This window comes from Notolabrus celidotus, chromosome 7 (genome assembly GCF_009762535.1).
Source record: "Notolabrus celidotus isolate fNotCel1 chromosome 7, fNotCel1.pri, whole genome shotgun sequence".
Taxonomy (NCBI): Eukaryota; Metazoa; Chordata; class Actinopteri; order Labriformes; family Labridae; genus Notolabrus; species Notolabrus celidotus.
Window position 1 is genome coordinate 5,467,051 of NC_048278.1, and position 25,362 is coordinate 5,492,412.

At 42.0% G+C, this 25,362-nt stretch overlaps 1 protein-coding gene across 1 annotated transcript; it reads left to right on the plus strand.

Moving 5' to 3' along the window:
- Positions 1-1,330: 1,330 nt before the first annotated feature.
- epn3b (epsin 3b) lies at positions 1,331-25,258 on the plus strand. The gene is given in 12 exon segments (XM_034687121.1): positions 1,331-1,453; positions 1,668-1,826; positions 5,900-5,983; positions 6,321-6,636; positions 12,256-12,374; positions 14,759-14,845; positions 19,467-19,590; positions 19,707-19,877; positions 19,963-20,058; positions 22,253-22,546; positions 22,634-22,725; positions 22,727-25,258. Coding segments are annotated over 12 exon segments (1,818 nt in total). The 5' UTR covers positions 1,331-1,384; the 3' UTR covers positions 22,934-25,258.
- The last annotated feature ends 104 nt before the right edge of the window (positions 25,259-25,362 follow it).

A 25,362-nucleotide genomic window follows, 5' to 3' on the forward strand; every position in this document is an offset into this window, starting at 1 on the left:
ATTCAGCCAACATGTAAACATTAGATCAACGTGCTGGACAGCCGAGGCACATCCACTTCCTGAGGGGGCGTGGTCAGAGAGAAAACAGACTGTTCTGAGCAGGGCTGACAAAGAGAGTTTTTCAGGCATGCCAAAATCTGATTTCAAAGTGTTTTTTTGAGCATAAACTTTAAAGACATGTTTTGGGGACCTCTAGACCAATATATATTGATGAAAAAGAGCGTGATATGTCACCTTTAAAGAACTAAAATGCATTTTAAAATAGAGACTAATGCACACCAACAACAATAAAATATGTGTAATTAAAACAAGTTAAAGCATCAAATTAATATTAAGAATGTAAATAGCTAAAATATATAGATTTAAAAATGGTAAGGATGAGAGTTGATAATAAAATTTAGGCTAAAAAATGTCAATAATGCTGAGTAGATTATTATATATATATTTTTTAATTAGATTAAAAAAATAAATAAATAACAATAAAACAACATTTAAATCAATATAAATTTAAAAAGTAAAATAATTCAATTCTTAAACCCAAACAAAAGTCACCAAAAGTTTCTGTTCTCCTCTGAGGAACAGCTAAAAGAGAGGAGCCAGAGAATCTGAGAAGCCTTCCTGGTTTAAACACCTAAAGCATCTCAGAGATGTAGTCTGGTGCGAGGCCATGCAGCACATTAAAAACTAGTAAAATCATTTTAAAATCAACACGAAAAGAAACAGCCAGCCAATGTGAAGATTTTAAAACAGGCGCAATGTGTGCTCTCCTTCTGGTCTTCGTTAAAACTCTTGCTGCTCCTTTTTGTCTTTATTGCAGTTTGTTTATTATATTCTTTGGAAGACCAGAAATGAGAGCTTTGAAGTAGTCGAGCCTGCTGGTTATAAAAGCGTGAATCAGTCTCTCTGTGTTGCCCAGAGAGAGAAATTAGATGGTTGATACAATCGGCATTCCTTACCTACTGTTACATAAACATGTTAGCATGGCACATCTGAGCTGAAGAAGACGTATCTGTCAGCATTACTCACGTTCACTCACTGGATCTATAACCTGTGTTTACATGCCGGGGATTATGGGACTTGCAGTGCCAGACTCTAGAGACTGGATGACCGGTGACGTCTGTGTGGTCACAGTGCCAGTCTTTGAAAAACAGAATAAAGCCCATGATCAGTTATAGATTATGAAAAGAGCTGTGTTGACTTTGTGGTAATATTTTGTTTATCTCTGTCTTCCAGTGGCGTCCTGACAGAGAAGAGGAGCCTTCATTGCCGTAGCTGCCGCTCCTCTCCCCCCCTCTCTTCTCCTCCAGTCCTTGCCCCCCCCCCTCTTCACCTGTTGAGTGTTTGTTTTCTTTCTATCCCTCTACATCCTCCATCATCTGTCACCATGACAACCTCAGCCCTACGACGACAGGTGAAGAATATTGTGCACAACTATTCGGAGGCGGAGATCAAGGTATTTTGAATGCTGTCTTCGAGTGTTGTTGATTTGCTGCTGCTCTTATTAGAAGAACGATGAGGTTAACTTTAACTAATGACCCTTATTTCTACTCTTTAATATCAGACTTTTTTTTAATTGAGACAGTATCGCTGGATTACAGGAGCTTAAAATATAAAATGTAAATATGAAGACAAAATGAGTTCATTGTTTCTCTGCTGGTGATGTGCAGGTCCGTGAGGCCACCTCGAACGATCCATGGGGCCCGTCCTCGTCTCTCATGTCAGAGATCGCTGACCTGACCTTTAACGTGGTGGCGTTTGCAGAGGTCATGGGCATGGTGTGGAAACGCCTCAACGACAGCGGCAAGAACTGGAGACATGTCTACAAGGTGAGAAGATGACGAAGACGAGCTGCTGTCAGATTTCACCAAATGATAACAACAGTAATGATATATTTTATGGATAAACATTTAAAGCTAATCTCAAAGTGCAACAACACAGAGTTTAAAACAACACATACTGTATCTGAGCAGCATGAGAAAGAAGAATATCAGAACAAATTAGAGCAAGCTGCTTCAATCACACTCATCCATTAATGTTTAGTGATTAATTGCAATAGACTGTATAAAATATGGACGTAGTATCCGTGACGTCACCCATCTGTTTCTGAAGAGCTGTTTTGAGGCCAATCGTCAGCGGCAGCCAAGTTGGAAATGTTGAATGTTGCATTGTGTCGTAAAGAGGCGGGCTTTGAGCCTCCTCGCCAACAGCTACAGTGTTCCCGCCTGTCAATCAAGTCAGCTGTGCCTCTCATTGGAAGACTTGTAATCTTAATGTCTTCGAAATTGCCGTGTTATGAAAAAGTTCACCCCCCATACAGTGTGTGTCGATCGAGAAATGAGCTACCCAGACTTAGGCCTGTCAAAATTGCTCCATAATGACGTTCGAATATTTTTCGCTCTAAAAAAACCCATAGGTTCGAACCATTCGAATATCTATATTTGCGCATTATGTCAATAACAGGTGGACAAACTAATACAAGGAGACATAACTACTTGTATATGTATTTTTATTTAAGATATAACATGCCTAAAACATACCTACACATTACAAAACAAGTAAATTACTGCCCTTCTCGCCCGCTACGCTCAGCCTCTGAAAAGCGCCTAGTGCTCCCAGCACACTAGGCCTCAAAACCACTAGCTCGACTCTTCTCTTCTGTTGCCCCTAAATGTTGGAATGAATTGGCCAACTCCATTCGATCTGCAGAGTCCCTCTCTACTTTCAAAAGACAGCTAAAGACCCAGCTCTTTAGGAAGCACTATGCACTTAGCTAGACTGTTCTCCACTGTTGTCCCCAGTGGCAGATCATGTCTTCCAGCTACAGTTGACTCACACTGTCCTGCTCTACTCTGGGAATCTGTGTTCAGCTCTTGAGTGAGCACTTGGTACTTTGGTCATTATTGTGGTGATGTTAATTGTTGATGATGATAATGGAAGGTCATAAATTGTTTGGTTGCTTCATTGTAGATGTTCCTTATTTCGAAAAAAAATTAAAAATTCCTTACTTATTTTTGTGCATTGCCTTTACACTGCTTGGCAGTACCTGCACCCAAATTGACTTGAAGCACTTTGTTACTCGTATTGATCTTGTTTCCTCTTGTCTAGATCTTTGCTTGTGTTGTTCTTGTTCTCGTATGTACGTCGCTTTGGATAAAAGCGTCTGCTAAATGACATTTTAACATTGTAAATTACCTAATGGTCTATACCGTAACACCGGAGACCGCTCGCTCGCCCCCCTCCCCTCTCTGTGTGTAATGCGTAAAGGAGAGGTTCCGGTGGCTGGTGGTGAGGCTTTCAGCACTGTGACTGCCCCCTGGTGGCTGGCTGCAGTATAGGTCAAAAAAGCTGTCTCCCCCATTCATTTGAATGGGGGAGCAGTCAAACTTTAAAAAATAAATACACGTCGTACGAATGTTTCTCACATCCGTATGCTGTGGTGATATGTAGTTAGTATTTGACTGTTTTGTGTTCAAGGCCTCTTTTTTCTGAAAAGTTTCTTTTTCGTTAATTATTAGAGTTTAAAAACGGGGTTTTACTTCCGGGTTTGCTTTGATTCACAGCCGCCGTAGAGGGAAACTTCAAAGGACACACAGCGTCTTGTGACGCTATTCTGTAGGGTGGAGCTTATTACAGTGGCTTCACAGGCTCTGGCTGCACAATGGCGGCGCCCAGGAGAGGGATTTTTTGGCTTCAAAACTGTACAATGGGAAGAGGCGGAGCAATGCTGTCCATTTTTATTTACAGTCTATGGTAATGCGCTGCGTGAGTGCTAAACAAGACTTGTGCGAGCAATTAAAGGTCCTGACTCTTGTCCCTAATATAAGCAGGCTTCATTCAGTGATTGAAGCAAATATTATTAACATTAATTGAAGTTAAAAGCGAAAAAGTAGTCCACTTACATTCTTGGCGCTTGTATAAAAAAAAAGAGGAAAAACTGCATTTTATCCCAGTGTCACTGATTGTCGGGCTCTTTTAGTCTACTGTCAGTGTAGGGTCTTAGGCCTGACAGGTTATTTGCCAAAAACACAAGACAGTCCACATGTGAAGAGGCCCGATCTCTTTTTATTCACTATGTTCCCAGCGGAGGAAAAGACGCGTTCAGAGCGCACTGAGGATCCGGGGACGGAAGGATTTCTCTCTGCCGTCTGCTTCACGCTGTGCATGTGTGACTCCTGTGACCTGTCCCTGACCCGTCATGCAGTGCGCCCACTCGCAAAGCAGCCGCCGACGTGTTTTTTTTCCACAGTCGAATATTCATTTTCACAATCAAATCTCCGTTTTTTTTTAATATTCGAATATATATTCGAATTTAAAATATTCGTTGACAGCCTTATCCAGACTACACTTGTCTTTTGTACCAGGCTGTAAACATGTTTATTTCTGCTGTAAAGATCGGCTTTTTTAAATTGGTGTGTATGTGACTTCCGGAGCCAGCCTCAAGTGGATCCTCGATGAACTGCAGTTTTTAACACTTCCGCATTGGCCTCATATTTTTAGACCAGCGGTTGTTGCTTGTACGTTAGCTACATTAACTAGCTGAAGAATCATTACAGATATGTTAGCTAGGAGGAGAAACAAGGAGCAATTATCAAGCTGCAACCTCCGGTCTAAAAATATGAAGAACCGTAAACCACATACACACCAATTTAAAAAAGACGATCTTTACAGCAGAAATAAACATGTTTACAGCCTGGTACAAAAGACGAGCGTAGTCTGGATAGCTCATTTCTCAATCGGCACACACTGAACGGGTTGAATTTATTCACAGCACAGTAATTTCAAATATATTGAGATTATGAGCCTTCCAATGAGAGGTACAGCTGACTTGATTGACAGGCGGGAACACTGTAGCTGTTGGCTAGGAGGCTCAAAGCCCGCCTCTTTACGTCACAATCACTCAACAGCAGCAATATGGCTCCCACCACCGATTGGCCTCAAAACAGCGCTTCAGAAACAGATGGGTGACGTCGAGGATACTACGTCCATTATTTTATACAGTCTATGGTAAAGTAGCTGTAACTATTCTTCAGCTCATCCCTGACTCCACTGAACAACACTTTCATCCTTCCCTTGTTCCCTTTCTTCTCCTACTTCTCAAACACACTTCACCTTCACACTTCAGCCTGCTGTTTGTACTTTTTATTTATGTCTGAGGGTTTTTCTAAGAGTCTCTGCCAGTTTCAGTTTGCAGCACAGCTTTCAGGAAGGCATTTGATGGCTGGTTGGTGAGCCACTTTGTTAAAGCCTCAAAGCCTCCAAACCACTTCCTAAATTATCATCGAATTTTGTGCGGACAGAAATCTTCTGAATTGGTTAACTTTGATCTCCAAAACATGCAGTTTTCACCTTCAGCTGCACCTTGATGTTTTTTTAAAACATTGTTGTTTTGAGGTGTTTTTTATTTTATGTCATTATTGAGATAGACCGGAAGAGAAACATAGGAAGAGGGGAGAAACATGTGGTAAAGGGCTGCATGTTGGAATCAAATATGGCCGTCTGCTTTGAGGAGTAGTTCCTAAAATGGGTTACAAATAAAGAAATGAGGCTGAAAGCAGGCTGTAAACACGTTTAATTTTGCTTTAGAAAAATGCCATTTAGCTGAAGACTCTGACTTGTTGCAGCATTTTTTTGAGACGGTCCTCACCTCTGATATATTGCTCTACTTTCCCCTTCCCTACCACTATGTGATCACTTTATAGTTCTTTACACCAATGTTTTGGAGAGATTCATATATGTAAGATATCTTAAGTATAGTTTTATCATTCTCTTCTGTCTATATCTCCTGAAACACATCCCTGCAGCCGCGCTATTGAATCATGTTTATGTTATTTTGACATATTTCTATCCCTAAAAGAGTAGTATGTTATTTTGGTGTGTGTTAATGAGTGTTATCCTGCAGGCCCTGACTCTGTTGGATTACCTACTGAAGACAGGATCAGAGAGAGTGGCTCAGCAGTGCCGGGAGAACGCATTCACTATTCAGGTACTGGAGGTGAACCTCAGGAACGAGGATGTTACATTAAAAGTGCTTCTTTATAGTTTATTGTTCATTTAGATTACCTTTTGTTGTTACCTTCACATGCGCCACTCATCCTGGAGTTCTTTTTTAGATAATCTGAATATCTTGTTACTGATAAAGAAAGGAAATTATCAGTACAGTCGACACAAAACGATCAAACACTTGGAGGGAACAATCATCCTATATCAAAGAGTAAAAGTAAAATATGGAGAAAAAAGAGAATCACACAGAGGAGTGATAAAAAAGATGACATTGTGTTCTGTGCGATCATGTAACTATCTCTCGTCTATGTTTGGTTCAGACGCTGCGTGACTTCCAGTACGTAGACCGAGACGGCAGAGACCAGGGAGCCAACGTGAGAGAAAAGGCTCGACAACTGGTGTGTCTCCTCCGTGATGAGGAGCGGCTCCGTCAGGAGAGGAGTCAGGCCCTGAAGACCAAGGAGCGGATGGCTGGGGGAGGAAGTGGCGGCGGTGGTAGTAGTAGTGGTGGTAGTGGTGTGTATGGAGGTATACCGCCATCTTACCACCCAGGCAGGCGAACAAGCCAGCCCAGCATGGCCGTGCTGTATGGGGAGGAGTTCAGCCGCTCCAGAGGCTCCCCATCCTCCTTTAACTGTGAGTTAAAGCTTTGACCATCAGGCGCTCTTTTTGGAATTGTGTTTTGGATCTTTTTTTGGTTCTTCACAAACTCCTGAGGGAAATATCTGGCACTGTAGCGGCGAGGTACTCAATTATGTTCACAAGCTGGTCTTTAACAGTGTCTGTCCACTCTCTGGAGCCGAGCAGTGAGTGCACAGTGGATTTTAAGAGCCAGAGTCGTGACTGATTATTAACTCTGTTTAGACAGTCCAAAACAATGAGACCATGAAACACCTTTTACTAACCCTTATGATGAAGATTTAATCTTACACTTCTGTTATGTGTGATTTAGTTTTCTCGTAGATCTTATAGGTGATGATCAAAACAGCAGATGTAGATTTTTTAATCTACAATGAGGTCATTACACATTTTACGCTGGGGTTGGTAGTCAGATTTAGATACACTTTTTGTTATACTGGTTAAAATGATCTTTATGTCCGGATGGCAATCAATACATAATGTGTTCTTAAAAAAGAGCGAACAAAAGGAGCATACCTGGGAAAACACCAACCAATCCCTGCCATCAGGAGCCAAATGATGAAACCAATCAAATCCCGTCCTGCCGTTCTGCCCGCCTCCTGCAAAGCGTACATTTCATGTTTGTTTGTGTTTTTAACTTTCACTATGAGAATGTTTTGATGTTTTCTTACCGCTGAGTGAGACATGAGTTGACGTAGTGCACAACACAAACAATGTGCTGAGGACCGGTTTGGAATCAGTCACCATCATATGGTCAGGAATTAGCGGTGCTTGTGCATGTGAGCGGGGGCGCCGTTTTGGAGGAGCTCCAAGGGGGGGGGGGGGGTAGACGGAGTCCTGAGGAAATGCTTCTTTAAAAATGTATGCTAGTTCTCTGTGGCTACCAACCCTAGCTTTCAGAAAGTAGGAGCAAACCTCAACAGGAGACTGAAAAGCAGATATTTTTTGTGTTAGCGGACAAAAGAAGTTGTTATTAATAAGGTAACATTCAATAACAACACAGTAACATTTGGCAATAAGGCACAGGAATGACAACCCTTCCTGTAAGATAAGATAAGATAGACTTTACTGATCCCCTATAGGGGGAATGTTTTTTGTTACAGTAGTCTTCAGCAAGAGACAGGAGAGTATGATGATATACATACAAAGTTATAATACAATAATTAAAGGTAAAAATTCAAATAATATAAAATATAATAAAATAATAAATATATGAAATATTCACTACGGAAACTTTCTACTTGTGCATAGTTTAGTTATTGCACCATGTTGCTAAACACACTCAGTATGAACCATAATGATGTGCAGTGAATGATGCAGTGAGCATAGCCCGAGAAAGAACAATAGTTACAGAGTTATTGCACAGCAGCGATAAGAGATGTTTTGAGTATCTGCACAGCGTCTTGTGAATTAGTTAGAATCCAGTGCTGCTGTCTGATTGCAGACGGGATGAAGGACCTGCGGTAGCTTGTAGGGTGGGTGTCTCAGCCTGCTGCTGAAGGAGCTGCTCAGGGACTCCACCATCTCATGCAGGGGCAGAGAGGGATTGTTCATGATGGATGTCAGCTTGGCTTACATCCTCCTCTCACCCACCTCCTCTATGGAGCCCAGGGACAGAGCTGGCCCTCCTGATCAGTCTGTTCAGTGGTTTTCTGTCCCTCTCTGGGCTCTCTGTTGAGGCTCAGCTGGTTTTGTGTTTGCAGTGAGCTTAAGACTGTGTCTGTAATCAACCACTACTCACTACAAAATACACTGTAAGGGAAGTCATTGTTTTGTAGAGCTGGACCAATAATGAGTGAGAATTATCGTACCATATAGACTCATTGTATCCCACAATGCATCGTGGTGCAAAGGAAAACCGCAGAGGGACGAGGTGGTGATTAGAGATGTGAGAGAAATAAGTGAGTTGTGGCAGGAAACATTTGTTTCATTGTTTATTCAAAAGACTTTATTTTAGGTTTGTTGTATTGATTATTATGTATAAATACACTCAGCATAATATTGGTAATCAGTGTTATTCATGCAGTTATTTGAAATTGATCCCCAGTCAGCATTGAGCTGCACATTTTCACTGTGCAAGAAGTGCAGACTTAAAGGTGACATATCATGCAAAATGGACTTTTTAATGGTTCTCTACCTGAAATATGTTTCCCTGGCATGTCTACAAACCCCCCGAGAATGAAAAAAATCCATTCTGCCCCTGTTCTGATTTCTCCACCTTTCTGTAAATGTGTGTGAAACGAGCCGTTTCAGACTTCCGTGTTTTTGTTACGTAACAACAATATCCGGTCTATCACGGAGTCAGAGCTCAGAGCTTGTTCAGCCCATAGACTGTATAAAATAATACTGAATCCCCCCTCTGTTTTTCATTACCTGCACAAATGTGTGCTAACAAGGAGCTTAGGAGGGAGGCATGCTAGTTGTAGGCTGTCTTAATAAACACAAAGGGCGGTTTTACTCCCAACGTCTGCAGATTTGAAGATCTAGTGGATGATTTTTATTTATCATGGATAAGTGCTAGCGCTAGTTAGCATAGCCACATGTTCATAGCTGTAGCTGTAGCTGTGTACCAAGACACACGTCGACATACTGACAAATAAAACAACAAGAAACACAAAATCTGTGACCAATCCTTCAGAAAGGTCCTGCTACAGGCGCCTCTCCGTCAGGATCAGATTCTGGATCAGATGCAGAGGGTTGAAGTAACAGCAGCCGTGTATATTCAGCCAACATGTAAACATTAGATCAACGTGCTGGAGAGCCGACGCACATCCACTTCCTGAGGGGGCGTGGTCAGAGAGAAAACAGACTGTTCTGAGGAGGACTGAAGAAGAGGGCTTTTCAGGCATGCCAAAATCTGATTTCAAAGTGTTTTTTTGAGCATAAACTTTAAAGACATGTTTTGGGGACCTCTTAGACCAATATATATTGATGAAAAAAGCGTGATATGTCACCTTTAAACAAAAAAACATTTAATAAACCAAAACCGAGTTAAAACAAAAACTTACAACTAAAATTCACAAGAAACTGGTAATCGCAGGGAAGTTCGCAGCACAAGAGAGGAAACACAGAGACTACATCCACAGAGGGTAATCTAACACAGGTGTGACAGGTATGCAACAAAAACTGGAGGGAAACACACGGGCAGGAAGTAAAACTAACAAACACTCAGGCAGGAAGAACTACAAAATAAAACAGGAAATGTTATATGGAATGCTGCAACGCAAGACATGAGACTACAAAATAACCCAGGAAATAACAAACAGGGAGGAGACAGAACCTTACAAAAGCAACTCATGACAAGTGCGACAGCATTGATGTCATTATACATGCGTGGCGAGACAGCGAGTCGTGTCTGACGCTGGTTTTGACCATGCTGATAAGCTCAATATCCAGACCTTGACAGAGAACTCACTGGGTAGAAAGTACTGAATGAGTAAATGATTTCAAACACAGCCTATGACTCTCCTCTACCCTCCAGTCTGTCATTACCTTCACCAAGATGAGCTGTTTCAGTGATCCCTTAACTGGAGACAAGAACAGGTTATCATTAAAGAGGCCGGTGAGGTCGTGGGCAGATCATCTGTCCTTGTCGGTCTTTGTACTGTCAGCATCATGTCTCTGGAATAAGGCTTAGACCCAAAATTTAACTTCTAGAAAAACTCTGGAGAAAGCTTTAATCAGCTAAGTAGAAGCTGCAGATAGTTTCCTGTTTATAATAATAATATGAATAATATGAATAATATTAATAACTACAGAATATGCTTTGGACTTGATCAGAGAAAAGGCAGAGGCCAGGATCTCTTTTTCGTACCCTTGAGAATTCAGGTGAAAAACTGAGGAAAACAAAAGACGGCCAACTTCCTGGATTTCACCACGACGTTCAGAGGCTTTTTTGTAGGTCTTGGCCTGATAGATGTAAAAATGTCATGCATGTAGGTTGAACCGTGTTGAGGGGCTGGCCCTTTGAAATTTGTAAATTGAAGGGGGCGCTATTGAGCCACTTTTGCAAGTTCTTTCACAGGACCACCAAAATAACACATTTTTCGACAGGCCTGATGCATGTGGAATTTTTTGGGGATATTCGGGGTATGTTGACAGCTCCCAATTCAAGGCAATTCATTATGAGGGTAGACAGAAAGAAAGAAAGAAAGAAAGAAAGAAAGAAAGAAAGAAAGAAAGAAAGAAAGAAAGAATAAAAAAATCCTTAGGGTTCCCATTTGGCCTTCACTGACCTTGTCGGTGCTCGGCCCAAAATAATAATAATAATAATAAAAACACAATAAAAGCAGAGAAGTAATAAAAGCAAACTGACAGTAAAAGCAGAGAGGTAAAGCGTTAAAAATTAAAATAAATTCACAAAATAAAAGCTTTACTATAAAGGTGTGTCGTGAGTGGTGAAATAAAATGAGGGACTGACTCTGCGTGTCTGATTTCCTCTGGCAGGCTGTTCCACTGTCGGGGGGCTCTGACCGCAAAGGTCCTGACACCTTTAGTTTTTACTCAAGTTTATCAACTTGTACATTTACAATCCCTGTTCACATTGTCACTCTGTCATTTGATACATTGGTACACTACCAGTCAAAAGTTTGGACACCCTTTCAGGTTCCTGCTCAGTATGACAGCAGAGACAAACATTTTTGTGGCCTGTTTGGTTTTTGGTTAGTTGGTCTTATTCGTGTATTCGTGCACTCTATGGAGACCCATCGCTCTACAGCACGTTGGTTAGAATAACATAAAGGCTGCTGGTTATACACTACCAGTCAAAAGTTTGGAAACACCTTCTCATTGAAGGGTTTGTATTTATTTTAATGATTGTAAACACTGTAGATTAATACCACAGACATCAAAACTATGAAAGAACATATATAGAATTATTTAATGAACAAAAAAGTGTTCAACAAAGCAGAATATGTTTTATATTTTAGATTCTGTAAAGTAGCCCCCTTTTTCCTTCATGACAGCTTTGCATACTCTTGGTATTCTCTCAGTCTGCTTCATGAAGTGGTCTCCTGGAATGGTTTCTAATTAACATGAGCCTTGTCAAGAGTTCATTTGTAGAATGACTTGCCTTCTTAATGTGTTTGAGACCATCAGTTGTGTTGTTCAGAGGTAGGGTTAGTACACAATGGATAGCCCTATTTGACTACTGTTGTAATCCAGATTATGGGAAAACCAGATTATTTCATAGTTTTGATGTCTTCAGTATTAATCTAAAATGTTGAAAATAATTAAAATAAATGCAAACCATTGAATGAGAAGTTGTGTCCAAACTTTGGACTGGTAGTGTATATACCAGAAGCATTATTGATACTTTAAATTTAGGACCTTTCTGGAGCACTCAGCTTATTCCTGTGTTAGCGCCGCGGTGAATAAATGGATAGAGTGATAAAAATACACCTCTGTATTCAAGGCTGATCCCCGCTGAAATGTGATTTTGTGCTGTTGCCCAGCACTTTGGACAATCCACCTCATAGATTATCAATACCGCAGTGCAGGCCTGGAAATATTCAGATCAGCCCAGCACTTCCTGCGCTCCTCGCCTCTGTGCGTTGGCTAATGCAAACTCACGTCAGGCCGACCAATTTGTTCCTCCCTCACTTCTTCCCTCTGCAGCCTCGTCCTCGTCCCCTCGCGCCGCCTCAGACCTGGAGCAGGCCCGACCTCAGACCAGCGGGGAGGAAGAGCTGCAGCTCCAGCTGGCTTTAGCCATGAGCAGGGAGGAGAGTCAAAAGGTACACACACACATGCACACACACGCACACGCACACGCACACACACACACACACACACACACACACACACACACACGCATACACAAGCACTGATTTTATGATACTGTCCTCTTCTGGTGCGTCATCATACTCTCCCACCAAACACACACACACACACACACACACACACACACACACACACACACACACACACACACACACACACACACACACAAGCTCTTCCTCTGTGCTGCAGCCACATGTCTCATTGCCTCATGATAATTCCAATAATAAAAATTTGTTACAAACTCTGAACATTCGCCCACCTGCCTCGAGCTCGCCTTCCCTTCCCCTGTTACCATAGAGATGGATGAAGACACACAAGTACAGATCGCTTTAAGCCTTATCCAAAAGGAGCACGAGTAGGTACACACACACACAAAGACACACCTCAGTCCTCATCACTCGTACTCCTAACCCTCCAGTGTGTGTCCTTGTGGGGATTTGATGGCGTTGCTCATACATCTTTACCAAAACGCTTCTGTGTACATGAAACACCTTCTGTCTTCTTCTCTGGGCCTCCGCTGTTTTCTCCTAAAGCGTTTAGATGTTGTTCACCTCTCCTCTTCTTCTTAATAAAAGCTCAGGGCAAACACTTTTATTAACACCTATCATCAAAGACTAATGGAGTTTAAGATATCTATACAGTATGCCCAAAATAGTGATGAAATGTTAAAACGGCCATTAAAACTTTGAAGGATTTAACCCTGTGAGGTGTACAAATTCATTTGTACAAGTTATAGATAACATAATGCATGTATGAGGTTTATTTTAAATCATAATTGATGCATTCTGCAGTTTTGTAAGTTATTGTTTACATTATGTGTTTAATAAACCAATAAAAGCACACTTAATAGAGCTTAAATCATCGTGCAATAAATGCACCACACTTCTTATGCACTCAACTTTTAACTCTTAAACTGGATTTTAAAATCTCCAAACTTAACAAGATATTTTTTTTCAAACTGATACATTTTTTTTGTGTGTGTGTATGAAAATTAATTCACTTAAGACAAGTCTGACAGCCAAAGCTCAGCATACATAAAAATCAATCCAATAAAGGCTGTAATATCTGGCTCCACTGTAGGAGCCACTAAGGATTTGAGTTTTGAGGTTTAGGGTAGGTTATTGTTTGTGGTGTTATCTTTGTTGTTTGTTTATGATATGGTTTATTGTGGGGTCCGTTAATTAGGTTATATAGGGGTCATGTGTTAGGGACGGGATATTCAGATCATTTAGGCAACCTGTTTTCTTTGGTTTGGAGGATGGAGAGAGAGGGTGAGCTGGGTCTCCCTACTTTATGTTGACCGCTATTTTCTTTTGATCACTTTAATCATCTCTTTGTGCACTTTTTCATGAGTTGATTATCCTTTTTCATTAATAAAAGGTTAAACTTCCTTTTAAGTAAATCAGTGATTACTGCTATTAGTGCGTCAGACACTTTACTAGGTCCAACCTCAGCCTCTCAGCGGCTTTTGGCTCGTTGTAGGCGCTACATCCACTTTGTATATTATCAGTTGGTTTTTTTATCCTTAATGTAGTTTATTTTTAAAAAATCAGATGCTTTAGAATGCATTTACAGATAAACTGCTGTCTAATTTGATTTGTCAGGATTTTACTTATTTTTTTAAATAGGATAATACAGTATATGTTGCCTTAATCAAGTTAATATTTCTCTTGAGGTAAAAGTTCCAAAATGAATGTTTTAATGGCCCTAACTTTTTTAAATTGATTAAATTGTCCCTGAAAAACAACCCGGGCACAGTCACAGACTGAAAACCTCAGCTCAAGTTTCTGTATTGTAATTAAAACCTTATACACTGAGAGGAAATGTTGTTTTTCAAGGATTACGATGCTACATGAATAGTTTGTTCAGAAGAATAGAATAAGAGGAGAATAAGGTTTGGTATAATGCAAAGGAATAGTTCAAGACAAAGGGACAGAGGTAGCATCAGCTGATCTTTCAGTACAGTAAGTTTATATTCATGGGAAACAAAGTGCAAACATTTCCTTCACTAGTCTGGATCTACAGAGAAAGAGAGAAAAGAAGGAGAGAGAAGGTTTGGTGTCGACTCGATAACTTGGCTCATTATTTCAACCAAACAAAAGCATCACAAGTTTTCTTTGAGCCAAAACCACAAGTGTTTCATTTCAAGCTGGAGTGTTTGTGTGTGTGTGTGTGTGTGTGTGTGTGTGTGTGTGTGTGTGTGTGTGTGTGCGTGCGTGCGTGCGTGCGTGCGTGCGTGCGTGCGTGCGTGCGTGCGTGCATGCGTGTGTGTGTGTGTGTGTTTTGCATTCACCCTCATGGCGATAATGTTGATGATGTCACGATGCCGCCCCTGCAGGAGCAATGCTGTCGCCAAGGAGACGATTCTCAGTTGCAGAAGGCCCTGGATGAGAGCAGGAGAGAGAGCCAGTCGAGGACACAGGAGGTGAGCATAGAAACGTGTGTGTGTGTGTGTGTGTGTGTGTGTGTGTGTGTGTGTGTGTGTGTGTGTGTGTGTGCTGTACAGTATGTGTGTGGGCGCATGCATGCTACGAGAGTGTGTGTTTGCATTGAGAGGTGGGCGGGTTTGTTTGTAGGTGGTAGCTGGCAGACATTTGGCGAGTGAAGTGGAGTTTGTAGTGCGGACAAAGAGAAAAGGGACAGAAACAAAACAAGAAGACTTGGATGAAAACCACGAGGGAAGGAGTGAGAGAGAAACACTCGAGGGCTGAGAGAGAGAGAGAGAGAGAGAGAGGGAGAAAGAGAGAGAAGGGGAGTCTGTCGAATAATAATGACTCTGTTCGCTAACCTTGAGCTCAGCATGACATTTCCCTGAAAGCGTACTCCTTATCTCGTTGCACACCAGCTCCCTTACTCATTGGCCTGTCAAAGAGCCAATCAGAGTCAGCGGCTGCCTTATGTAAAGGTCGCCACACCTTGTAATTGAGTTTCTAATGTTTCTTATATGTGAAACCTTTGAGCTCTCGGGTGCTCCATAGAAAAAATATAGAAGACAGAAAACCAGAAAAGGAAGGGAGAAACTTTTGGAATTTTTCAGGTGAGCTGCGTGTGTGACAGAAACATGGAGACACTACCTCGAATATATCCTGCCAGCCCCCTGGTAACATTTCTAAGTGAAGTTGAGGTGAACAGAGGTGTGAACGCAGATGTGTATTAACAAGAATCTGGCGATACGATTTATTGTGATACTCTAAGCAGATCTCTTCAAATATGATGAAGTATTTCAAGTCAAGTCAAATTTATTTATAAAGCACATTTAAAAACACAGCAGAAGCTGACCAAAGTGCTGTAAAATACATGAAAAAAATAAATTAAATCAATCAATAAAATAAAACAAAAAACACGATGTGAGACCAAACCAATCAATTATTTGAAAAAGAGACAAAAAAAACGGGAAGGAAAGCACAGCATTGGGAATTGAAACCTTTTCAGGGCGAGAGGACTCAAATGCCAAAATATAAGAGTGTGTTTTGAGGCGAGTCTTAGAGGCCCTGGGAACCCCAAATCAACAAAAACATTCTACCTATGATATTTCAGACCATATGTAAATACTAAAAATGATGTAAAAATATTAGAACTGAACTTCAATTACTTTTGTTCAATTACGTTTTCGAACACGTTTTCACACTGGGTTTTAAGGGGGCTGGTTTAACCTGATTTCATTACGTAATAAATATCCAACCAATCAGAAATGAAACACTGAGTCACGCGCACACATGTTCAACAAGACTACTCCGCTCCTGCTCGGACCGTCTCCTGACGTCTCAGTCAGCTCCCCTCAGTGTTGTCTTAGCTGTTAGCTTGTTTGCTAATCACGTACTGCCTATAAATCTGTCTGTATAGCTGTCTCTCTGCTCTTTGCACCGCTGTGCTCGTGTGTCCCTGTCTGCACATCCACCATGAAGATGACAGCTTGTTGTCATTCTTCTGTTTTCATAAATGCGGTGGATTTGAGGACACTTTGGGATGCGGTTGAGTTGAGTTGCGGTCGAGTGGCTAAAGCAGTCCCGCACATGCTCGGCTCATTTCCCAGTTCACTAACTTTCCCCAGGACCAGTCCACTGACTTTCCTAAGGACCGGTTCACTAACTTTCCCCAGGACCAGTTCACTAATTTTCCTCAGGACCGGTTTACTAACTTTACCCAGGACCCGTCCTCTAACTTTCCTCAGGACTGGACTGTCCCCAGGACCAGTTCACTAACTTTCCCTCAGGACCCGTCCTCTAACTTTCCTCAGGACTGGACTGTCCCCAGGACCAGTTCACTAACTTTCCCCAGGACCGGTTCACTAACTTTCCCCAGGACCAGTTCACTGACTTTCCACAGGACTGGTTCAATGACTTTCCCCAGGACTGGTTCAATGACTTTCCCCAGGACTGGTTCACTAACTTTCCTCAGTACTGGTTCACTAACTTTTCCTCAGGATCCATCCACTAACTTTCCCCAGGACTGGTTCACTAACTTTCCTCAGGACCGGTTCACTAACTTTCCCCAGGACCGGTTCACTAACTTTCCCCAGGACCAGTTCACTAACTTTCCTCAGGACCAGTTCACTAACTTTCCTCAGGACCGGTTCACTAACTTTCCCCAGGACCGGTTCACTAACTTTCCTCAGGACCGGTTCACTAACTTTCCTCAGGACCGGTTCACTAACTTTCCCCAGGACCGGTTCACTAACTTTCCCCAGGACTGGTTCACTAACTTTCCTCAGGACCGGTTCACTAACTTTCCCCAGGACCGGTTCACTAACTTTCCCCAGGACCAGTTCACTAACTTTCCCTCAGGACCGGTTCACTAACTTTCCCCAGGACCGGTTCACTAACTTTCCCCAGGACCAGTTCACTAACTTTCCCTCAGGACCGGTTCACTAACTTTCCCCAGGACCGGTTCACTAACTTTCCCAAGGACCGGTTCACTAACTTTCCCCAGGACCAGTTCACTAACTTTCCCTCAGGACCGGTTCACTAACTTTCCCCAGGACCGGTTCACTAACTTTCCCAAGGACCGGTTCACTAACTTTCCCCAGGACCGGTTCACTAACTTTCCCCAGGACCAGTTCACTAACTTTCCCTCAGGACCGGTTCACTAACTTTCCCCAGGACCGGTTCACTAACTTTCCTCAGGACCAGTTCACTAACTTTCCCCAGGACCAGTTCACTAACTTTCCCCAAACAGCTCAGAGTTTAGACAAACAGCTCCGTCTGACACTCGGAGCCGAGCTCCTCTGCGTGCACATACTACACTTCAGCCTCCTCTGCTCCGGGTGTCCCATGGTCCTGATGCCCCGGAGACTACGGAGTGATAAAACTAGGGGTGACCCCGACTAAGGATTTGCTTCGTCGAATCTGATTCATCAGTTCTTGCCTTAGTCGACGAATCATCTAATGTTTGGTTTTTTTCTTCACTGACCCAAAGACTGCATTATGGTGACCGTATGACGATAATACACATAACCATTTACAATTAAGCGGATCATAGCTTAAAGTGAAAGAGACACTAGAGTAGATCGGTATGAAACTTTTATTTTCAATCAAAGAGACAGGCCACGCCCACACAGTCCTGAGAAATGCTCTGACCTGTAAAATAAGCTGCTTTTAACAGAGTTTTTTCAGAGTTATTGATGTTTATTATCACTCAGTTTTTTGTAGAAGCTTGATTCAACATTACATTTTGATATTCTATGTGAATTTTAAATATTCCATTTACGTTTCCAGAGACTCTAAGGCCCATTTTAAATATATTTTTTAATTAACCCACATGAGGCTTGAAATGTATTTTTTTCCTTGGAGATGAAAAGAGTGAGTGCACTTTCCACTCGTTCAGCCCCTCCCACTCCTCAATGTAATGGACAAACACACAGATGATCACAAGTCAACACTGTTTGAGTTCAAAGCAAGAAAACTGATCACTGATTACAAAGAAGTCAAACTCACTTTGTTTTGAGGTGATTTGCTGAGAACGTCACTGTCCTGAAACAACATTTTCATAAAGGTCAGGTACACGTCAAAGTTAGGATTATCTCTATCATCAACCATGACCTTTGATTTTCTATGATCTATCTGATACTGCTGTTTAGGATGAGTACCATAGACATCCATGGATTAGAGATCAGCTGTGTAACCTTTATTATTAAAATATGTCTAAGCTTAGTTAGGTTACAGTCTGTTGTCAGAGTAAAGTCATACGTGCAGGGTGTGTTGAAGTTGAGCAGTAAACAGTTTTATAACAGCCTGCACTGCTGCGTGCTCTGCTGAGAGAAGCTGCTCTGCCAGCTGCTGCAGAGGAAATGTGACAGAGCAGATGCAACCTGACAAACTCATCCTGAAGCATTCAAGCTCTTAACTCTGCTGTAAAGACCCAGATAATGCATCTCTTTAGGTGAAATAAATCATATTATATTATAATATTATATTTATATGACAAAACATCTGTGTTATCCAGCATTGACTCCCCGGTGTGTTAAAAAAATCTTTACAATAACAGATCAGTGAAGAAGAAAGAGTCTCCCAAGAAACTTTGAAATGCACCTGCTGATATAAATATGTTATAAATATACAGGTCTTTGTAGAGGTGCAGGGGGACATAGGCAACTTTATATTTATTATGAGGGTAAAGAGCAACACCTTTATGAACCAGCTATTTCCTGGTGGGGGCATGAAGAAAATACTGTAAAATAAATAGACTTAAATTTGTATTTGTTTGTCTTTCTGTTTGTCTGTTGTTTGTCAGAACCATGCTTACAGTTTATATATCTGTGGATGAATGATAATGTCTTTAATCATTTGAGTACATCTGAAATATTACGATCTGAGGACGCATGAATGTCATTGGACGGTCATTAAAATCAATTAAGCACAGCCTTCCCATATTTGCTTGATTGAACCACAAATTCTGACTCAACCGTTTAACTTCACTGAGATTTGCACCTTGAATATTTAACTTGTGTTTTACATTAACTTAATTATAGTAATCTGCTGAGTGACGTTATTAGCTCCAATACCTCAGGTCTGAAAGAGGTTTTTCCAACATTTTTCCCCCCTCTTTAGTCAGCCATGCTGGACCTGGTGGACATATTTGGCCCTTCATCCGAGGGCAAACCTCCCTCGAAGGACCCTTGGAACTCTTCCCAACCCACCTGTGAAGTCACCTCTGACCCCTGGGAGACCGCAGGTGGGTGTCTCAACATGGACGTACCAACTCATCCACACAGGAGCTCAAAGACGCTCCATTTCTTTGTGTCAGCTTCAAACTTTAAACTGACTTTGTGTTCCTTGTCTCCTTCACAGCAGTTCAGTCCAGCACTCCTGTGATCGGCAGCCCTTGGGCAGCCCCACCTTCATCCTCAACGGCATCCAATCCGTGGGCTCCGTGTGAAAACTCACACACAGACCCCTGGGAAGCTGTGCCCGTCTCCTCCAGTCCTGTCAACCACTCATGGGAGAGCCCAACAGACGGAGGTACCTTTCAGAAAACACTCCCCTTATCAATATGCAGAGAATTATGTGTGATGTTGGCTGAAACTGTTCTCTGTCGGACATGCAGACGGAGATGGGGCCGATCCATTTGATGGACAGGAAGAGGAGAAGCCGAAATCAGAGGTTCCTCAGTTGTCCTCCCCTCAACCTGCAAGTCCTACAGGTAGTGACACAGAACAGCCAGACAAGCTGCAGCACAGATCATACAGAGATGAAAAGTCTCCTTTATTGACAGTATGTGGAGAGCAGTGTTAACTTCTTTAACAAGAATTATGACGATAAATGTTCGTCAACGACACTCTTTTCATGAGGCAAACAAGACTATGACGAGCTAAAGTGCATCACTGATAATAAAAACTGATGAAAGTATGTTTTGATTTTGTTGACGAGACACGCTGTGCATCTTTAAAGATAAAAGTGATGCATTCCTGTGACAGGCTGAGTTATTATCTGAGGGGCTCAGTGTTAGCTTGGTCTCTACCTGCAGCAGGTGTGCTTTATGAACCCCGCCTCCATGCATCTGTCTCATCTTCTTGGAGGATTTTTACCCCTGGTGTGCGTTAGTGACAAAGACACAACAGGGGGACGTCTGTTTCTGTTTAAGGGCTATTTGATGTTTGCCGTTTTTTGCCTCTCTCACTATAAAAAGCTCTGCGTCTAGAGCTTGATTTAATCCAGTTTGGTGAAACATCAGACACATTTAGTAAGTTTGGATCAACTCCTTGTCATCAAAGATGCAGATGCATTTCAGAGTGCCATGAACTGGCTGTCTGTCCAGTGCGTCTGTCACTGCAGGTACAGTTGTGCGCATAAGTTTACATACCCTGGCAGAATTTGTGATTTTTTTTGCCCATTTTTCAGAGAATATGAATGATAAGATAATTTTTTTTTTCACTCATGGTTAGTGGTTGGGTGAAGCAAAATTTTTATCAAACAACTGTGTTTACTCTTTTTGTATCATAAAGAAAACAGAAACTACTCAAGAAACCATAAATTCTGCCAGGGTATGTAAACTTATGAGCACAACTGTACATTCAAGGACCGCCGTAAATATGCATTACAGCCCTTACATGGCATTTTTCTGTGAATCAAGAGAATCAAAATACAGTCACAGCGGTCACATCAAGAATGTTTTCTTTTGACTTTTTAACAGGGACAGGCTGAATTATTTAACTTAAGATATTACACAAGCAAAAGTGTTAAAGGAGTGAAATGTTGAGGATTTTAACACTTGGTATAACCCTGATACAGATATCTGATCGACTACATGAATTATTTAAAGAGTGAAGATGTTTCGGCAAAAATCAAAGACTTAAAGGTGACATATCACGCTTTTTTCATCAATATATATATTGGTCTAAGAGGTCCCCAAAACATGCCTTTAAAGTTTATGCTCAAAAAAACACTTTGAAATCAGATTTTGGCATGCCTGAAAAGCCCTCTTCTTCAGTTCTACTCAGAACACTCTGTTTTCCCTCTGACCACGCCCCCTCAGGAAGATCACGTTACTTCAACCCTCTGAATCTGATCCAGAATCTGATCCTGACGGAGAGGCGCCTGTAGACGTGTGTCTTGGTACACAGCTACAGCTACGACATGTAGCTATGTAGCTATGCTAACTAGCGCTAGCACTTATCCATGATAAATAAAAATCATCCACTAGATCTTCAAATCTGCAGACGTGGGGAGTAAAACCGACCTTTGTGTTGCAGGTAATGAAAAACGGAGGGGGGATTCAGTATTATTCTATACATTCTGTGGGCTGAACAAGCTCCGAGCTCTGACTCCGTGACAGACCGGATATTGTTGTTACGTAACAAAAACACAGAAGTCTGAAACGGCTCGTTTCACACACATTTACAGAAAGGTGGAGAAATCAAAACGGGCAGAATGGATTTTTTTCATTCTCGGGGGGTTTGTAGACATGCCAGGGACACATATTTCAGGTAGAGAACCATTAAAAAGTCAATTTTGCATGATATGTCACCTTTAAACGTTTTGAGATTTGTCTACTAAAACTAGACTAAAACTATAAAGGGCTGAAAAGACTAAAATGTGACTAAAACTACCAGGCATTTTCGTCTAAAGATTAAGACTAAATCTAAAATAGCCGCCAAAATTAACACTGGTGTAGAGAAACATGTTTGTACAAAGTTAAGTAAGACCCACTGTGGTGTCCTTGTAAATCAAATCAGCTTGTGGTACAAGTCGTCGTGCACTGAATGGAAAATTCCAAGGATGATCACAGGAAGGAACATGAACACTTGTGTAGTCCATTTTCACGATCATGGTTTTCTAGTTATTACATTTATTGATTTGACTTTAATCTAATTTTGTGACAATCTTTATTCTCGCAGAGGCTGAGCTGTTCGGAGTAAAGGTGGACTCTGACCCTTTTGTTGAAGCGGATTCAAAGACAGATCCCTTTGGGGCCGACACTCCGGTGAAACCCTTGGTGAATGGACGAGAATCATCCAGCCCAGAGATGTTCGATCTGTCGCGGCTAGCTCCACCTCTCAGCGCCCCGGCTACACGTGTGTGTCGAACCCCAGAGACCTTCCTTGGCCCTACAGGGGCCTCGCTGGTGAACTTAGATGCCCTGATACCCACAAATGCCACTTCCAAAATGCACAACAACCCCTTCCTCTCAGGTAACATACAGCTATCCTAGGAGTCGCATAATGCACGTGCAGAAGATTGTTTTTATTTATTTAAAGGTCTTTCTTCTCTCAATCCAGGTCTGAGTGCTCCGTCTCCCACCAACCCCTTCCACTGCGACCAGCCTCGCCTCACCCTCAACCAAATGCGACCACACTCCACATCCCCACTGCCCCCCCCACATGCTCTCCTACAGCCCATCTCTGCCTCTCCCTCTGCACCACCACCCGCCTGTCCTCCCTTCATCCATGACACAACCTCCTGCCGGACTCCTGGACCTTCCCTCCAACCTCCCGCAGCCCCTCCTCCCGCTCTCTCCTCGCCCGGCAACTCGCACCCAGTCCCAGACACACACACACAGCCACAACCCTTTCCTCTGAGACCCCTGCATCGGTCCACATCTGCACAGAAAGAACAAGACCACAGAATGGACTCTTTTTTTTTTGGGATCAATCTATGCTGACTACAATGAGATTTGTTCAAACGAGCCTGAACTGAACCCAAGATTGTGTTCTGATGTCATTGTGCACACTTGAAGCAGATCAAACTTGGACTGGATGTATTTGTGTCTGTCTGAAGACACATCAGCTGCTATATTTACCTGAACTCTTGAAGCAAAGCTAAGTCACACACACAAACACACACACTTACACACTCAGGCGCACATGGACACAAACACACACACACACCACCAAACAAACAGGGTGTATCTCAACAGTCCCCTTGATGCCTTTCTCCATCAACAGTGACACTCCTTCTGAGCACCCTCAGACCACAGACGGAACTGTACTCTTAGGGATGAATCCACTTACAAAGATTGTCCACCATCAGGATCCTTACCGCTGCTGCTTCACCGACAAAAGCATGAATGCATCCCACCCCTGAAAAACCAAACTAATTTATCCTGCAGAGCACCTGGATGAGTTCTTCACAAACACGCTCTGTCTCAGAGGAGTCAAGTAGTGTCTTGAGCTTTATTGGCACAAGTGAAAACGTGGAGGAGGTCTATAAATTAAAGATTCACAAAAGCATTAAAGGGATTTAATTAAGTGGGGTTGTGTGAGGTATTTGTCAATAGTGAGTTTATAACCCACAGGAGAGTCCACAGAAGATTTCTCTCATTCAACACTTGCACACTCCAACAGCTGACCAGTACACAACAGGCTGAAGAGCATGCAAGAGTTCATATGCAAATTATGCCGAAACAAAGTGCAAAATGTCTCAATGATTAGATTCAGAATTGTTTAAAAGTAGCTAAATTTGGGTAAAGGTGTGTTGACCCCACCTGCAGCAGTGTATAGCCTAGCTTCAGAGACGATTATCGGGACAGATTCTCAACAAAGACTATGATTGACATCTCCTCCAGGCACTGATGCCAACTTTTTAAAAATGTCAGTGTAGCCGATAGCCAGCGTTCAACAATTTCCAGGCTACCTTTTGGTCCAATGCATCCCTGGAGTAGCGCCCATGCATCTGTTTCAAGTGAGCCTCAGTTTAACAGTAGATAGTAAGTTAAACAGAGGCTTCACTCGGGCTTACTTCAGCGGTTTGAGCCCAAACAAGAAAGAATTTTCAAGTCTGAAGTTTGCAGAAATAGCAGAATCATGATGGTGTCTGTGAAGTGGTAAAATGTAAACTTTTTCAGGTCTGTACTAAAATATTTGTTGAAATGATGGGATTAATAATTTCCGATGCATTCAAAAGAGTCAGGAAGTGAAAATTACTTTTAATAACTCAGGTGTTTCTGTCTCTGAAGTTTAAATATTTGATCTTAAACTTTGTGTCAGCTGCACTTACATGAAGATGTATCTTTATAGAGATAAATAAATTATCATCAGGTGGCCACAGAGAAGTCAGGCAGTCATGATGGCAGTGTGTCTGCCTGCTTTTGCTCTCCACATGCACAGTTTTCCCTGAATACACCAAAGCCCGCCTGCCTAATCCGCTTTAGAACCTGTAAACAGAGATGACCTGTGGGTGATGAAGTTCATTTTGACATTTGCCTCACACAGCCCAACTTAAAACAATTTAACTATCTCTTAAAGCTCTGCTCAAGAACTAATTGACTCCGGTATTCTTCCTGACATGGACACTATAATATTGAATTGCCTTGTTCCCTTGCAAGTTCAAAAGCACCTGATCCTAAGTTAGGTATCGTCCCCTAGTCCCAGCAGAGTCCATGTTAGTTTGAAAACTGGACTAACCCAGCCCCTGAAAGATTGTAGTGTCTCCACCTGGACCTTCACTGATCACTGATTGTTCCCTATCAGCCCCCCGTGCCTGTCTCCACAGCTGACCCACAATGCATTCCCCCGAAGGTTCACATTAGCACCATGGAGGAGGACCTCAGGGAGGACACTCTGTCCCTCCTCTAAGGAGACTGATGCTTGGTGAATAGAAAGGCATTGTCAAGGAAATTTGATGACTTTCTTTTAAGTATGAAAAATGAAGGAGGGTAAAGTGAAGAATAACAAACAAAAACAAAGTGAAATGTTAGATTAACGTCAGCTCTAAATTTGCTCGTATGTTGGGATGAAGAGAATCTGACAAGACAATGATCTGTTCATCACTGCACTGAACCCAACTGGACCTGAATGTGAAACGCCTGCCCATAGATACACACAGGCTGAGTACATATGTATTTAACAGAATGATATCTATTAAATAATATGAGATATTATACCAATAAATGTTTGCATTATAAATCAGAGTGGTCATGAGTTGGATTTTTCATTCATTCACTCTCTTCATTCTTTAGGATACAGACTCTGTGAAAGTAATAATAATAATTCATTTTATTTATAGGCCC